This window comes from Monodon monoceros, unplaced genomic scaffold (genome assembly GCF_005190385.1).
Source record: "Monodon monoceros isolate NGI ecotype Baffin Bay Population unplaced genomic scaffold, NGI_Narwhal_1 Super_Scaffold_20, whole genome shotgun sequence".
Taxonomy (NCBI): domain Eukaryota; kingdom Metazoa; phylum Chordata; class Mammalia; order Artiodactyla; family Monodontidae; genus Monodon; species Monodon monoceros.
In genome coordinates, this window is record NW_021703777.1 from 49,505,801 (window position 1) to 49,517,913 (window position 12,113).

General features: G+C 38.3%; 1 protein-coding gene across 4 annotated transcripts in view; it reads right to left on the reverse strand.

The window, feature by feature from the left end:
- The window catches only part of SLC4A4 (solute carrier family 4 member 4), a 401,333-nt gene that overhangs the window by 62,757 nt on the left and 326,463 nt on the right, over positions 1-12,113 (reverse strand). For all 4 annotated transcript variants that reach the window (XM_029234897.1, XM_029234898.1, XM_029234895.1 and 1 more), the window contains exon 15: positions 4,318-4,388. In XM_029234897.1, the coding sequence (XP_029090730.1) occupies positions 4,318-4,388 (71 nt within the window). The remainder of the gene's footprint in view (positions 1-4,317; positions 4,389-12,113) is intronic.

The following is a 12,113-nucleotide window of genomic DNA, read 5'->3' on the forward strand; positions in this document are numbered from 1 at the left end:
ATACAAACATATATATAAATGAGGGTAATGCTACAAATAAAAGTCTCAAGGTTAAGTGGTTAATGTAGTCATTTAGGACTTTTTCCCTGCAGTGGGTAAGCCAGACTTGCAGTGATCTGCAATCTTACTTTATGGTCTACAGGATGTATGTGAGCTGTGACTGTAGTTATATATACTGTTGTGAAATATCAAAACTAATTGGTTGCTTACTTATGATTAAGATATAGAAAGTTACAGGAGACTGTTAGTTGTCCCAACCTAACAATAAAAGCAAGCAGGATAAGCTATAAAATCATAGTTTAAAAAATTCCACCAGTGAGATGAGGATGCAAAGAAACCTAAATAAACTAAATTCCAAAGTTACAAGACCTTCATAGGAGAGAAGAGATCCATGGCCGCCTCATCCCTGGCAGAGTAGCAGGTGGAAGATAAATGCACTGTAGATGGAGGGATGGAGAAATAAGCCAAATCTTTAATGAATTTTTAATGGTTGCCTGTAGTCTGGGGTGACACGTTGGAATTCTGTGGAGTCTCAGGTGTCGACAAAGCCTGCGTCCGTCCACCCAGCAAACTTTCTAATGGTCTTTGTCAAATGCACAGATAGTTCAGAAAAGCCTGGAGATTCAACAGAAGAGCTGAGAGAAACCCCTCTTAGACACAGAGTCTCTATCAAATGCAAGAAAGCCACTTTCCTAAGATGGGAAGCAGGGCAGGAGAGCAGAGAGAAACCCCTCCGTGGCATTCAGCTACTTCTGAAAGGGCTAAGGCATCTGCCCTCTGAAGGTGGCGGCAGTGGGGGGGTGGGGGTGGGCAGAGCAGTTTGGCAAAGAAAGATCTCCCAAGGCTCAAAAAGCTGGGGCATAAAACAGGAAATAGAGCATTTCATAGCACTTTCTGGGAAGATGGAAATGTTCTGTATCTTGTTTTGTGTGGTGGTTACATGAGGTAAAAACTTGTCAAAACTCATAGCAATGAGCACATAAGAACTGTGTCTTTTAAGGTATGACTCAATTTAATAAAAAACGAAAACAAAAAGGAATCTAACATGAAAGACAAATACTAACCGATCCATTCTATCACATCTTCAGAAGAGAAGCTTCTGACATTAGATTTTGAAATCTGTTCTCTCCCTCTAAGAGCTGGTAAGTGGAAGCCAGCAAATCTCAACACTAATTGCTTAGATACAGTGTGGATAAGCTGTGGCTGGTCTCAAAGATTTACAGAGCCCTTTTAAAGAGCTGTGCTTTGCAGGCTGAAGTGAGAAATCAATGAGAAAACTGATGAAGGTGAGAAGATTTAAAGACACAATGATTCCAACAATAAACGCAAATAATGGAAAATCTGGCTTTTATCTTGAAGGGTGGTTATTCTTGAGTTCTAACTTCTGTCCAAATGCTCTCATGTCCCGTTTTTCCTGCTGTTTCCCCCAGAAAACAAACCCATACCACAAGGAAGAAGAAAGCTTGTCTTCATGCTAATGAAGCTGAAAAGAAAAGACCTTCCTTCCTCTGACAGGATGTTCTTAGGGCCTTGTGAGAGGGCGTCTCATGGGTGCCCAGGGGCTGCATGTCACTCTTACAGCACCTTCTTTCATGATCTAATTATGGCCAAACGAAAAGAAGGAAATAAAGTCCTGCTGACTGTAGGTCTTAGGAAAGGCTCAGGAGAACTGAGCTAGTGTGGCCAAACACACAGAGGACCCAGTAGGTGGTCAGAAGCAGTGGCTTTCAACTTCTTCTCTCCACCAACCTGAGTTTTGGTGACAAACGGCCCAGTAGAATGAAAAGAACACCTAAATAGAATAAAAACAGTACCTAACATTGATTGAGAGACAAGTATGTGCCAGCCACTCTGCGAAGTTTTGCCTATTTATTAATCTGGCTCTTCTAGCATCTTTGAGGGAATACTCTTATCATCACCATTTTATAGATGGGAAGCTGAGAAGGTTCCACAGCCTGTTTTTAAAGTAGTGGGGCACTGCATTTGCAACCAGTCTGACATGAGAACTAAGTATCTGTAAATCCTTCTACAGGACATGCTATTCTGCTTCCCCCAAAGAATGGAAATATGCAGATTTTGGAGTTAGAAGGCCCTGAGTCCAAATTCTGGTTTTACTATATACTGGTCATATGGCCTTTGGAAAGTCAGCTAACCTTTATAAGCCTCTGTTTCAACTATAAAATACAGGTAACATCGTAACTCACAAAGGTATTGTGAGGATTATAAACAATTGATGTAAAGAGCCTGGCCCCTAGTAGGTGCTCAATAGTAGGTGCTATAAGTGATGATAATAAATCGTATTACCTCTCTAACACTCATTTTTGGATCACATATATGTGTGTGTGTGTTTATGCAAAGTATACATAAAGGAATAAATGCAGAGAGAAAAGGAGAAATAAAGAACAGAATAAAAGTGGTCCTTTATAATTACATACACACACATTATATATTTTTCCCTAATTTCTTCTCTAGAGGTGCTGGACATAGCAACTTAACATTTTAATAAAGGTGTGCAACTGATACACACATGAGGGGACTGCTGCCCTGGAGTATAGAGCATTCATAGGAACTAAAAAAGTAAACAATAGTAAACATTCCAATTTGCAAACACTGAAGCATCATGGTGCATTAGCAATAGCACAGGTCATGGAACCATCCAAACTTCAGTTCAATCTTTGTTCTACTAACTTATCGCTATGTGACCTAGAGCAAGAAAGGTTATTTACCTTCTGGAGCTTCAGTTGCTCTCATTTATAAAGTGGAGAAAATCATGCCCAGTAGGTTGTGTTAATGATTACAATACATATTAAGGTTTATAATGATGATAATATGTATAAAACACCTGGTCTCTTGTAGATGCTTTATAAGTGGTAGCTAAATTATCATCATTATTGTGCCTTTATGTCCTCTATCATGGTCGTACCAGAAGTCAACCACAACTTCCATTTGTTTTCCATGAAACTTATAGTGACATCTTATTATAATTACATATCAATTACTAGAGTCTCTCCAGGGCTTGCCCAAAGACAGGGCTTAAAAAATTCATTAATTTTAAAGCTTTCCTTGATTAGTTACAAAAACAAGTTAGGAAACAATCTCTTTTTAAGTCATTGGAAGTATTTCATTAATTTTTATTGCAAATGAACTTACTGTTTTAATTAGTTACATATATATTTTAAATTTTTAATTAGATTTAAATTCCTTAAAAGTCTAGAAGGAAGTATTTTTCTCTGTGTTTTAGTCACATCCTTTTAGGCACTAGGCTGGCTGACTGGCTTGAAGATTGAAAACTGAACTCTCTTCTATATGTGGCCTTTAAAACATATACATACTCTCTTCCAAATACACACTCTCTCTTTCACACACACACACACACACACACACACACACACACACACACACACACTCTCAAACATGGAAGAAACAGAGAGGCAAAGTTTGGAGAAAGTCAGAGAAAACAGTAAGGAAAGAAGTCAAGAGAGCCATTGAATATGAAAACAAGAGAGAAACAGGGTCAAGTGAGAGTTGTCCAGGAAAGATACAAAGCATCATCTTTGAAAGGGATGTTGTGGGCACTGATTATATAATATCTGCAGAAGTGTTCTGGTCTCCTGAGAGATGGGCACTCGATCAATACAAAGTATTATGTATGGGTTCTGTCTTTATAACTGAGAGATTGATATTCTTTGGTAAGATTCCATATCCAGTGTAGAAGGAACACAATTACAAGTCTGAAACAGCACTTTCCCCTTTTTCTCTAACACAAAAGTCTTCTTCCAGTGTGCGACCTTCCATGCAAAACAGCTCATTTTTAAAGCTTAGTTCCAGTCTCTTAAAGATCCTTGGTTACAAGCCATGGGAAAGGATATCATGTGACAGAGGCACGGTCCTTTCTAAGTGACACGGGAAGTGTCCTGCTACAGTCACCCTCAGTGAAGGGAACACAACACCATCTGGTAGTCAGAAGAATTCATAATCGTACTAGAAACAAAGAGAGGATACTACGCTCTCACTTTGCAACTTCGCTCACTTTCCCTTGTGAAAATATTTCAAGGTGACAATTAATGGACATAACAGTCAAATTCCTGAGAAGGTCTGAAAAGTATGTTGCACTTTAAGTGCATTTAAGTTTAAAAGAAAAAAGAAAAGGAAAAAAAGCTGACTAGAGTACAGAAAATGTTTTTCTTGTCCCTCTACCATCACTGACTATTAAATATGTGTTCAGACTAGGCTTGCTGAGTGGTGGGAGAGACATCATATTATGAATATTATTAGAGTGTACAATATGCAAATGATCTGAAATACTAAGCCACTTACTGCGTCAGTAGAAGAAACAGTTGGCAAATCTTCAGGAGCCAATGTGGTATCATTTGACATGGAGATATTAACTGTAAGCAAAAGACCATTTTTTACTGTAAAAATAAAATTAAAGTGACCTATATGCATATTTAGGAATCTAAACAGGCAGGCTTAGGCATTAAAAAAAATGTCTTCAATAACAACATAAAGGCACAATAAGTCTTTCTTCATTATAACTGTATTCACCTTTCACCTACATAAAACAACCAAAAATTTGGACATGTCTTTTGTGCTCTAATCCGATAAGAAACAACGACAAATATTTAAGGAGATGATATTGTACTTTGTTTCAGGTTTAAAAACAAAAACCCAACACTTCTATGTTACTAAAAGGCACTCAATATATTTTGCCTAGTGGAAGAAATGGCTGTTAATAAGTGAGGAAGTTGATCACTGGCTTCACACACAGTCAAATCTCATGAATTGAAGCTTTACTAATTAAGAATCAGCTGATTTTGGAACTTTGGAAATTTGGAATTCATATGAGAGTATATCTTTGCAAAATGTGTGAAAACAAAAAAGTGCTAAATAATCAATTATATATAATGTATTATTATAATGAGCATGAATATTTAATCTAATTTTTAAATTATTTTCATACAGTTTGGCATCATTTGTAGATTTATGAAGATGTCACTTGCAGAACCTAGTTTATTTATTAAACCAACCCTCCTCTTTGAAATATTTCATTGCTTCCTTTCTACTTATGAGTCTAAAATTAAAACATAGGATTTAAAAAGTATTCTATAATTACAAAATTTTTCTTTATCCGATAAGCTCTTTTCCTATTATTTGAAGCTTTATGTATTAGAAAATAAATTGTTATGCAGAGACTATCCCTCATTTATGGAAATATTATGAAACAACACTTACCAAGTTTTTGCCTTTGAGGCTCACAAAGTTCATTTAACATCCAAATTGCTAATTATTGTTTGGTCCCAGAGTGCCCCCCAACCCAGCCCCCAGACCTCTAGCCTGTCTTCTTAGTTTGCCATGTTTTAGGTCTCACTTATATAAACTTCTAAGAAGAAACAAACAGGTTTATTTGACTGTTTCAATTTAGAATATAAGATCCCTGAAGGAAGAAGAAAAGGGGCATGGCTTGTTCACTGCTTTTTCCCAGAATCTGCCTAGTTTGGCACTTAACTAACAGGAACTCAAAAATATTTGTTAATTATTCAACCTTAAAAAAGAAGGAGGGCTTCCCTGGTGGTGCAGTGGTTGAGAGTCCGCCTGCCGATGCAGGGGACACGGGTTCGTGTCCCGGTTCAGGAAGATCCCACATGCTGCGGAGCGGCAGGGCCCGTGAGCCATGGCCAATGAGTCTGCACGTCCAGAGCCTGTGCTCCACAACAGGAGAGGCCACAACAGTGAGAGGCCCGCGTACCGGAAAAAAAAAAAAAAAAAAAAAAAAGAAGGAAATCCTGCCACTTGCAAAAGCATAGATGAACCTGGAAGACATTATGCTATGTGATATAAGTCAGACATGGAAAGCCAAACACTGCATGGTATCATTTATAGATGGAATCTTAGAAAAAAAAAAAGTCTGGTGGTTGCCAGGGGTTGGGTGGTGGGGAAAATAGAGAGTCGGTAAAAGGGTACAAATTTTCAGTTGTAAGAGAACTAAGGTCTGAGGATCGAATTATAACATGGTGACTGCAACTGATAATACTGTACCAAAGAACTGAAATTTCCTAAGAGAGTAAAACTTAAGTGTTCTCACCAAATAAAACAAAATAAATATGTGAGGTGATGGATATGTTAATTAAATTAGTGGGAATCCCTTCACAATGTATACACATGAGGAGATCATCATGTTGTATGCTTTAAATATAATTTTATTTGTCAATTATACTTCAATAAAGCTGAAAGACAATTGTTTACTGTCAGTAAGAGAAGCTAGGAAAGGGGTCATTCAACGACTACAAATGAATGACAGCAGATAAAGGCAAAAGAATTGAAATAAGGAAAACAAAAGGGGAGAAAATACTTAGCTTCGGTCCTAGTTTTTTGCAATCCATTCTGATCTTTGAAGGCTCTGGAATTGTTAAACTTTTAACCTCTTGCTAGCTGCCGCCAGGGCTTCCCTAATTCATCAGTAAAACAAGCACACGTGCAGACTCTATTTTCTCATTCTTTGTGTTTCATTATAGGTCACAGAAAGAATCAAAATAGGATAAAGGATGCTTGGCCCAAAGAGTAAGACAAAACATAAATCCCTGAAGGAAGAAGATGTTAGTAAATTATTAATAGTAAAACCTAGAATCTTATTATTATTTTGTTCTAAAAAGCTTAAAGTACATTTTCTTACATTATTCCATTTGTTCATTTTACAACACATAAGAGCACAAAACAGGTATACTGTTTTTTTGTTTTTTTTTTTTTACCGGTACGCGGGCCTCTCACTGTTGTGGCCTCTTCCATTGTGGAGCACAGGCTCCGGACGCGCAGGCTCAGCGGCCATGGCTCACGGGCCCAGCCGCTTCGCGGCATGTGGGATCTTCCCGAACCGGGGCACGAACCCGTGTCCCCTGCATCGGCAGGCGGACTCTCAACCACTGTGCCACCAGGGAAGCCCCAGGTATACTTTTATACCCGTTTTATGTTGGATGGGACTCTGAGGCAAGATATGCCAGGTTTCTTGCCCAGGATTACAGAGTCAACCAGAAGTAGAGCTGGTACCAAAATCTTGTCCATCATTCTTCCTTTTCCTACCCAATATTTCTATTCACCAAAATCAAGATGATTTATGTGGCCACAGAATTCAAGGTGGGAGATAACGATTCACCAATGTTAGATGATGTGGATCTCTCTACTGTAAATAGAAATGTCTGACCTGTCTAAGCATTTGAAGGAAAACAGCACATGAGAAATCAAAGGCAGTATTTAGAGGGTGTCTGGGAAGCTGCCTTTCCTGAGCTAGATTCTTTGATGCAATTTTATGAGCTTCCTGTCGTAACAGAGTGAAGGTCTTTTTGCAACACACTTTTCTGCCTAGTGTGAAACAAGTAGTGAGGAGGGAGGAGGAAGGCATTCCAGGCTCTTTCCTTGTGAAATGAATGACAGATAATAAAGACCACGAGTTCCAATCTGAACTTTTAGTAACCACTCTCGAGTTCTGGATACATGTCAATTTGCTCATCCAAGTTTCTTTCATCTTTTCAGTATGCCTCTGAGACAAGCTATGCACATTGGCTCTCAAAATCCCAAAAGACCAGTATCAAAACAAAAGTAAGAAGTATATACTTTTCCTACTTATTTTAATAAGTAGCTGCTTCAAGAGAAAGACTTCCAAATAAATATATAAACAAGCACTTCTATAAATAGACATATTGGCAGGATATGGCAGAGCCCATAAATAAGATTAAAAGTAAATTTCTTTAAGCTCATAGAAGAGACAATGATCAATTCCAATTGGAAACTTGATCTACAAGAGCCCTTGGTCACCACTTGGATCCAGACACATACAATGCAAATATTTTGTCAACCAAATGCAGAATGATCTTGTGTATAGAATCTGTAATATCCTTAATTAGGATTCTGGAAAGGTGAAATGGAAAAGCCAAAAGACACTGCACTCTGTGTCTTCACTATTTGCTTAGCACCATGGCTTATGAAGAAAAGAAACATTTTGCTCTAGGAACCTGGTTAATTTAGAATGAGCCAATTGCCACTGGGACAGCCTGTGTCCCATACTTGGTTTCAGGTAATTTACACAGGTTGATCATTTTACGTTCCTTGGGTTTTCACGTCTTGATCCTCCTTTCTGTGTATCAAATTCTAGCTGATCCTCTGGAATGGAGGAATGAACACAGTACTAGATGTTTAAAAATGTGTCTGTCATACAGATGGTCAACAGGCACATGAAAAGAGCTCAACATCACTAATTATTAGAGAAATGCAAATCAAAACTACAGTGAGGTACCACCTCACACTGGTCAGAATGGCCATCATTAAAAAGTCTACAAGTAACAAATGCTGGAGAGGGTGTGGAGAAAAGGGAACCTTCCTACACTGTTGGTGCGAGTGTAAATTGGTGCAGCCTCTATGCAAAACATTTTGGAGGCTCCTCAAATAGCTCAAAATAGAGTTGGCATATGACCCTGCAATCCCACTCCTGGGAAAATATCCGGACAAAACTATAATTCAAAAATATACATGCACCCCAATGTTCATTGCAGCACTATTTACAATAGCCAGGACATGGAAAAACCTAAATGTTCATTGATAGATGAATGGATAAAGAAGATGTGGTACAGGGCTTCCCTGGTGGCACAGTGGTTGAGAGTCCGCCTGCCGATGCAGGGGGTGCAGGTTCGTGCCCCAGTCTGGGAAGATCCCACATGCCGCGGAGCGGCCGGGCCCGTGAGCCATGGCCGCTGAGCCTGTGCGTCCGGAGTCTGTGCTCTGCAGCGGGGGAGGCCACAGCAGTGAGAGGCCCGCGTATGGCAAAAAAAAAAAAAAAAAAAAAAAAAAAAGATGTGGTACATATATACAATGGAATACTACTCAGCCATAAAAAAGAATGAAATAATGCCATTTGCTGCAGCAAGAATGGACCTAAAGATTATCATACTAAGTGAAGTAAGTCAGAAAGAGAAAAGACAAATACCATATGATATCACTTATATGTGGAATCTAAAATATGACACAAATTAACTTACTTATGAAAGAGAAACAGACTCACAGACACAGAGAACAGACTTGTGGTTGAGAAAGGAGAGGGGGAGTGGGGGAGGGAAGGCTCAGGAGTTTGGGATTAGCAGATGCAAACTATTATATAGAGAATGGATAAGCAACAAGGTCCAACTGTATAGCACAGGGAACTAGACTCAATATCCATAATGGAAAAGAATATGAAAAAGAATATATATATATGTATAACAGAATCACTTTGCTGTACAGGAGAAATTAACACAACATTGTAAATCAACTGTCAATAAAATAAATACTAAAAAAAGAAAAAAATGTGTCTGTGACTTTTCCACCTTAAGCTGGCTTTTAGTCTTTGTGTTTAATGAGAGATCTAGAGAAAGAACAAGCTGCAGGAACTACGAGGAGAAAAAGGAGGTGATATACACACATCAATGATATAAACCTCCTACGTAGAGCATATCAACTGTACTGTTTAAGGCTGTTCTTTATCCTCTAGTGACCTGGCACCAGGAACTACCCCATGAATCCTCCGCTTTACATGTTAGCAGAAATGGTACCATCAGGAATAGGCACCAAAGCTCACTTGAGGCTAACAGGTCAAGTAGAAGCAACAACCGGCCAACGAGGCAGATTTGCCTGCTCTGAAGCACCATCACTTCACAGTACAGAGAAAGGAGTCGCAGGAGAACTGCGCTGGAATGCTGGCTGCTCCACCTTCTGAAGCACAGTGGCCCCAACTCCCTTGCCAGATAAACTTGAGAACATTACCTCACTCCTCTTGACCACAGGTTCCGCACTGGTGAGATTGGATTTGACAGCATCCACCTCATAAGGTTACCGTGCAGATTAAATAAGGCAATATAGGCAAAACTGCTAGCACAGTGCCCAGTACCAGGTAAACTCTAAATAAATATAGCTAAGATTACTATTAGCTTCACCACCCAAAGATACATATATATTATTAAAATATTATATATATTAAAATATAGTTTATTAAAATCCAGTAGTAAAATGTCTGGCATTTGGATGGTGCTTAATAAAGGTTAGTCAAATCTGAATTTATACCTTCTACATAGCTTCTTAGGGTGGAACTGATTAACCTGCTCTGAATAAGAAAAAATTTAAGAGTATTCTCCATGATAATAAACCTTTAATGTTTTATTCCATTCTATGTAAGCAACATCTTAAGGCAACTAAGTAACTGGAAAATAAATACAGAATAAAATTTAGAGTATCTTGCCTGCATGGTCATGTCAGATGTATTTAAGGATTCTGGATAACTCGAGCACACGAGTGTCTCTTGATAAAGTCAAATATTTATGCTTTAAGTTTCCTGATCAATAAAAGGACAAAAATGGCTTTTGTAGGGATGACAAAGTGAAGGAGGAAAACTTTGGAAGAAGTAGCTCTTGGGAAATTACCTGCCACGATCTCAGCCTTAAGTCTTAAAACAAGCAAAATTAATAGGAAGTTTTTACTCACTATTTCTTGTTATTATCTTTTTTGTTTTCCTAAGTATGTTTACCAAAACTTCATGCTTGAGATTTCCACTGTCATTAGACAAGTTCAAGGTAAGATGTTCTTTAATCCATGAACACTCTATTCACATGCTCACCTATGATGCTGCACTGGAGCTGAGCTATTTTCTGGTAATAAGGTGGATATATTTAGCCACTACTTTCACAAAAACTTCTCTTCTATACCCACCCATCATTACACTTAGGATGTGCATAGACATTATTCTCGGGGACATTTTCCAAATCTGGGTTTTATTCAAACCCAAAGCTAGAGAATTACCCAGGTCTGGTAATTATCCAGATACACGGCTTCTCCTTTTCTGATCCCTGCAAGCTTTATACAGAAACTGCTAAAATATAGGTTAGGTCAATAAAAGGAAACTAAAATGATGGGTCTTTCAAATATCCATGGTTATCTCAAAAGACCATGTTACCATGAATGACAAAATGTCAGCTGCGCTGGTAAAGTATCTTGGCAAATGCAAGTCTAAGCAGTGCTACAGCAGAAGGCCTTGCACCTCCTGTTCAACCCTCGGTCTATGACTTAAACCCACTGTATAAGCAAAAGAGGGAATGACATAAAATAAAAATAAAACTGCATAGAATATGATGCAGGTCATGGAAGATGAATTAGGGTTATCTTTTATGTCCTAATTTTCTTTTAATGGGCTAATTATGAAGCACATATTGACTATAATATGGGACCACAGGAGACACGATCCAGCAGTTCTTTTTAATGGTTATGACATGCTGGTGCATAGAATTTATTAAGATAATAGAAAAATCATATACAAAAAAAGGTAACGAAATTCCACTCTAGTGACGATAGTTTTAAAGCATTTGGAAGCCTCCTCACGCTGTAAATATAACCAAGGTGTGGAAATGGAAGCCATGCTTACTTCCAATCACTTGACTTGGTCTGACAGTTTCATGCCAGGAAAAAGGCCATGTTTTACTTAGAGATACTACAGACAGTGATGCACTCGGTGCCTGAGAAAGGCTTTATTCTTCTTAATCATTCATCCATTACTAAGCATGTTCTTCCTGGAACAGTCAACACTGAATCGATAAGATATACCCCTGCTGTTAAGAGTATAGTGTCTATCCCCTTGAGGCAATTTTCCTTGCTTTTCTAATTTGTTTATCATATTTAGCAAGCCTTTTTCCCCTCCAGATACAAAACCAACACCTGGTCAGAAAATTTATTTTGACCCTTTCCAAAATAATAACAATGCCCTTGAGTGTATAGTCACTGCAACCCTGACATATTAGGCAAATGAACAAAGGTACTAGGGTAGAAATTTACTTATAAAGTCTACGTCAAATGAATTTCTGACCTTATTCATTCAAAAAGTAATTAACACTAATTAAAAAACAACCCACTTTATAAAAAGCAGTGTGTATATATGTGTGTATGTGTGTGTACATGCATGTGTAAGTGTGTGTTCTGCTTCATTGCAAGTAGCACAATTCTTAAAAAGCAGTGAACTGCACCCTCAGTAAATTTTTGTTGATAGCAGAAGGGGAAGAAGAAAAGGCAGGAGAAGGAAGAGAAGGAGAAGGGGAAAGAGAAGGAGGAAA